Genomic DNA, 5,461 nt, shown 5'->3' on the forward strand with positions numbered 1-5,461 from the left:
GAAGGGCTGGGACCTCCCGGGGAAGGGGCCCGGGGAGCGAAGCTGGCGTCGGGGCAGCTCCAGAGCCTGCGCTCAAACGAACAAAGCTAACAACGCTAACAAATGAGCTCTAAGTGTGTTAGGAAAAAAAATTAAAGTTTAGGGCTCTCAGACCCGGGGGAGGAAATCAGCATGGTTTGGGAAGAGGGAGTACTATTGATAATGAACGTGAAAGAATGCAGAATTCATGGGGCAGCAGGACATCTGGCTGGACTTCCAAGTTAAGGAAAAAACTAATAAAACCAATTCAGTAAATTGTGCTGAAATCAGATCCAAGCAGGTAAAAGGTAACTCTGGTAGGAAGCCAGTGACCCGAGAAACCCCCAAACCCAAAAGAAGAGACAAACTGAGCATGTGGACTAATTAGAAGTGAGAGAATCATTAACCAATAGGCAATAGAGTATTAATTAATAAGTACGTAACTTGTAGCAAATAAACACTAATTCCTCTGTTTACTAGAATGTATAAAGTTAAGTTTTCATAACTGATGTACATTTTACAGAGTGGTTCCCATCTACCTCAACATTGAATAAAGTAACGTTGATTTTCTAACCTTACAAACTCGTTAGAGTTTTATTTCCTGGTTTTCAGTGACAATTCCAGACATGTCTATCCCTCAGCATCTCCCCTGACTGCACTTGGACCTGTTCTCCTCAAGCACCTCATCCATATCACACCATTACACTCAAACAAAACTCCAAGAGTATCATGTAGCTCATCCTCAAGTATCAAAGCAATATCTGACCACATTTGAAAAAGAAACAGTTTTTATTACAAAAGTTTTATACAACGTAAATTATAAATACAGCCTTCACACAAAATGGCTTTTGGCAATGAAAAAAGTTTGCTTTGTTACATTGGCAAGCCCAGAAAAAACTGGCACTGCAGCTGTTACAGTGACAAAACCTGATCTGAATATCAAGACCTGACAAATTCCTGTATACACATTGGGAAGGAAAAAATAACTCGTCTTCTGTGTGGAAAAAAATTCCTCTCTATTCCTTTCAGGAGAAAGGTTAAACCACCAAATTATATAGGACTCTTTAGAAGGGGAGATTGTTTCTTTAAATGAAAGCCACGTTCAGAAGTACACGGCAGACCTTCCTGTCCTGCCATAAAAGACACAACCCCAAAAGTCTTTGTTCTTGCCAAATGTCAGATGGAAACCCGCATATTAAAAATAAGAAGTGTGCCTGTTATCATATTACAACTACATTTTTTGTTTTCCAGTTTCAAAATAAAACCTTGAAGACTAACCAGCTAGGCTGCATTTATTGACGTTATTTTAAACAAAGGGAGGCCGTTTTATTCACAAATGAAGAGATACCAAATTGAGAAAGAAATACCACAAGGACAGTACAGTCACAGGAATATGAATACATGTGAGTGCACATGCAGGGCAATTAGCACCTCTTTTTTTTTTTTCCAAGTGGCTCACAAACCATCTTGAAAATGATGGCTCATATTGCCAGCAAGAAGCTGAAGTCCCTGAACAATGCAGTGCTACGATTCTGATCCTACACACTAGAAATGGGCATTCTGAACTTTACACCAACATACAGAAAGAATCGAAGCTTTCTTGACTTCAAAAATAACTCAGAAGTGTGAAACTTTGCAGTGACCAGAATAGCCTCAAATTCACAGGCCATGTCTCTTTACCAGGATGTAACTTCTTGTTCTTCTTACAGTTAAGAATTAGTAATTAAAACAGCACAGATTACATGGTCATACAGTGATTTGTTACTTACCAGGCTGCATAGAAGACACGCATCTTAAATATTTATCCCCTAAGAAACAAGTAATAGCACAGCATACAATTCTCTTTCATATCCAATAAAAAGTGCCATCAGTTTCTCAAGTAGGTTCCATTCCATGGAATTACTGGAGGAGGTAATGATCTATTTACATCATGTTGCTATGCAGCTACCTTTAATTTCTTCTTCTTTGCTTTCATGACAGGTGGCAATGATATTTTGAAAGCAGTCCTGGAAAAAAAACATGGAAAAGCATCTGTCAGATAGACTGAACATATTCCCACACCCACCCTTGAAATCCAAAGAATAAACACTTACTCGCAGGTACTGCAGATAGGACTGAAGTTGCAGAATACTGAAACATCAAAGAATTGGCTTTCACTAAAATTGGTCATTCGAATGTACGAAATCAGACTGTTAAATATTTATAAACTTACTTGACAAGCACACAGAGCACACGTAGCCAATTTCAATGAGGTTTCGATGACAGAAGCAGGCAGCTCTATAGTCAACATGAACAGGAGGTGGAAGGACGAGCTGTGATCTCTGCTCTTGATCAGGGAGAAAAACCCACTGCATGAATAGAGAAAAATATCTTGTGAATTGGACTGGTATTCCTGTATTACCTCATCAGTGAATATTTCATATCTGACACAGGAAAAGTGTCTTTTAAGTGACTTACCAACAAATATTGCAGAAGGGATGGCATGTGGGGCACTTTCAAATATATGCCACCCGTAATATCACAGGCCTGCAAAGCAGAGACAGTGACCAGATTGTTGTTTGATGACATTAACAGGGCATTTAAAATATCCACGTACTGCACAAGGCCTGCATGCCAGAACTGTCAGATCCACTGAACATATTTCCACACCCACTCTTGATTAAAGGAAAGAAAAGAGCTGAAGAACATGTTGAATTGTCTAAGTCAAGTATTTATGAGTTAATATAAATGGCAAATTAGAGCAGGAACTCTGTACCTGTTGTAGAAGACCTGAATCAGAGTCCAAGACACAGGCATCAATCAAAATACTCTGCAAGAGATGAAATGCATGAAAAACAAATTTAGCCAGAACCCACAAAGCCCCGTCAGTGTTACTGTCGTGACTTGTTCCCACTATAGATGCACTATAATTTATGTAATCATAAGGGAAACTAACAATTGTGTTATCTTTGCACAGAAATAAAAGATAATATAAATGAAAAAAAATGCCAGCTTTACCTGTTTCTGTGCAGCGAAGATCACATTCATGAAATTCATGTATTGCAATGCGCTGTCTTCTGCAGCTTTTATGACCTAAATAAAACAACTCAAACTCCTTAGCCTACATATCACTGGATTTCAAGACTAAAAGAAAACTTGTGACAGCAAAAGTTCTTACCAGAATCCTTGATTTAATTTCTTGATTGGCTAAGTATTAAAAAGAAAGAGAAATGCATCAGCACATTGTTTGTATCACCCTTTTAATTCTGTAGCATCTGACACCTCAGAATATCTTGGACATTAGATCTAAAAGGTCAGATAAAATACATATATGAAACTATTTCCAGTCCCAGTGACAATTATCTATGGACTAATTCCTCTCAACCTCCAGTTACTCCAAGGAAATTCCAGTTACAGTTCTATTCACGGAAAACAGAAAAGCTCCCTAAGAAGGTGGACTAATGACCAAGTCCTTTAACTTGTTTAAACTGGGCAACTTCAAATGATCAGAATAAACCTCTACCTATTGGTGCCAATTTTGGAAATGGGGGTGTGTCAAAACATGCATATTTGTTTGTGTGTACATGTGCATTTATACCTGTTATTCAGATTAAAATATTTATTCAGGTATTGAAAACAGGAGAAGAGATGCTACCTTTTAGGTCTTTGCCCATCTTGTTGATATCTACATTAGCTGACATTAAGGAATCTACATTCCATTCTTGGAAATAACTCCATGATCCACAGCACACATTTTGATAAGCACAGTTACCAGGCAAATGTTTCAGTTTTAAGTACAATAAAAAGCCAAGAATAGTAAAAATTATTATTATAAGAAACACTCTTAAGAACACACAAAGGTTTTGAAGATTCTGTGATCAAAAGGATACAACAAAGTGCTTTAGCAAGTGATCCTGCTAACAGGGTTTCTGTCTGCTGGCCCTTCATCTCAGCTGCAATACAAGAAAAGTTGCAAAAGTTACTTTTATATATAAAACCAGCTACTGAACCTGACAATACAAAATACTACACATTTTTATCTTTGGCAAATAATATTAATGCTGAGGCCTGAAGTGTCAAAAATAATAAACTCATCTACTTTAAGCAAATTAAAATTCACGCAATGAAAATAGAGGACATTTCTACAACTCTTTGACAGTCCAAGTGTTTTGCAATTCTGCACATTAACCCTAGAATTTTCTTCTCCTTACTCTTTGTCATGAGGTCTTTAATCTCTTCTGCAATTGCATCGTTTATTGCTGTTAATAATTCATATTTTCCATCCTTGCTGCCAGAGCAATTAGATTCCATGGAAGGGCCTCCCTCTCCAAAGGGATCTGCAGCAGCCCAACGCTTCCCAGGGTACAGGAAACGGCTGAAACAGAGGAAAAACAAAGTATTCATGTTTTGTCTTTAACCTTGTAAGAAAAAATGCTATAAATGAACCAGCTGTAGATAGCAATCCTCTGAAGTTTAATTTAAAATCCTTTTAATACTTTAGACATTAAAGAGATTATGTAAGGCAGGTAACCTTCAACCTAATCTGGAGTAAAACCCACATTCAGCTCCCTCCTATCAAGACATCTCTTAAGAGAACTGGCAGAGATACCATGGCTGCACTTGGGGGTAGATCCTGAGACTCACAAACATCTGGGAGAAAAATATCCCCTAAACAGGGAACTTCTACCACTTGCATTGTTCCATTCCACACATATTTATCATTCTCTTGTTCTCTCTATATATTTTAAGTCTATTTAAACCTCCCTTCTGTCTTCCAAGTCTTTTTGTTGTTTTGTAAGGCATTAAGATTCTTTCGTACATGGTTTCAGCTAATTTTTTAGGACAATGATATATTACACACTTTTAACTTGCACTCAAACAAGAAAATCAGGAGAAAGATACAGGAAACTCGAAACCTTTACACTGTTCAGAAGCAGCTCTACCTTTCCTGAGTGTGACTTGCTATTACAGCGAGTTTGTTGGTGCGATTCATGAGGAGGTGAGAGTTTCCCAGCACCATCACTGCATCGATGCATTTTGATAGGGTGAACTGCTGGAAAAAAGAATAGAGCAGATGTAGCACAATAACATTTACAGAAAACCAATTCAGCAGAAATCTGTGGAATGACGGCAGTTGAAAAAACTTGAAGATGCACAAAGAGATGCTGTTATAAAAGCTCCAATGAATACAGAATGCTGGGTAGATATTTCAAAAGGTATTATGATATCCATTATACCTGCTTTAGCAAACAACATTAGCACAGTTCAGAAGTCAAAGAAAATGAGACAATTTCTCTCAGAAATCGCCATCAGCAGTTCCAGCGCCCAGAGCCCGTACCTCAGCCTCTCCCAGCGCCCTCTTCCCCCACCAGATCGGGTTGGTGTCGAGGATGATGACCAGCAGGCTCAGCTCATCATCTGCAAAAGGACCACACAGCAGCGTCACTCCGGGCCCCCAGAAGAG

General features: G+C 38.4%; 1 protein-coding gene across 4 annotated transcripts; it reads right to left on the reverse strand.

Moving 5' to 3' along the window:
• Window positions 1–788: 788 nt before the first annotated feature.
• Window positions 789–5,446, reverse strand: GTF2H3 (general transcription factor IIH subunit 3). 4 transcript variants are annotated; one of them, XM_017734763.1, is made up of 12 exons: window positions 5,336–5,446; window positions 4,941–5,050; window positions 4,209–4,372; window positions 3,888–3,950; window positions 3,653–3,682; window positions 3,176–3,204; window positions 3,016–3,090; window positions 2,774–2,827; window positions 2,476–2,544; window positions 2,231–2,366; window positions 2,112–2,148; window positions 789–2,024 (listed from the first exon to the last, which is right to left on the reverse strand). In XM_017734763.1, the coding sequence occupies exons 2-12, from the start codon at window positions 5,015–5,017 to the stop codon at window positions 1,955–1,957; spliced, it is 804 nt and encodes a 267-aa protein (XP_017590252.1). In that variant the 5' UTR covers window positions 5,018–5,050; window positions 5,336–5,446; the 3' UTR covers window positions 789–1,954. The 4 variants fall into 4 exon arrangements, with proteins under 4 accessions (XP_017590252.1, XP_017590251.1, XP_008632244.1 ...); XM_017734762.1 differs by having other exon boundaries at window positions 3,653–3,691; XM_008634022.2 differs by having other exon boundaries at window positions 4,941–5,047; window positions 5,336–5,445.
• Window positions 5,447–5,461: the final 15 nt, after the last annotated feature.

This window comes from Corvus brachyrhynchos, unplaced genomic scaffold (assembly GCF_000691975.1).
Source record: "Corvus brachyrhynchos isolate BGI_N302 unplaced genomic scaffold, ASM69197v1 scaffold114, whole genome shotgun sequence".
Lineage (NCBI taxonomy): Eukaryota > Metazoa > Chordata > Aves > Passeriformes > Corvidae > Corvus > Corvus brachyrhynchos.

Excerpts from the sequence above, each read along its gene's own strand:
- GTF2H3 (XM_017734762.1), bottom strand. The coding sequence starts at position 5,017 with ATGGTGCTGGGAAACTCTCACCTCCTCATGAATCGCACCAACAAACTC. Across the intron at positions 3,951-4,208 it reads TAAAGACCTCATGACAAAGA|CTGAGATGAAGGGCCAGCAG; the intron begins GTAAGGAGAAGA and ends CTTGTATTGCAG. Across the intron at positions 2,367-2,475 it reads CCCTTCTGCAATATTTGTTG|TGGGTTTTTCTCCCTGATCA; the intron begins GTAAGTCACTTA and ends CTATTCATGCAG.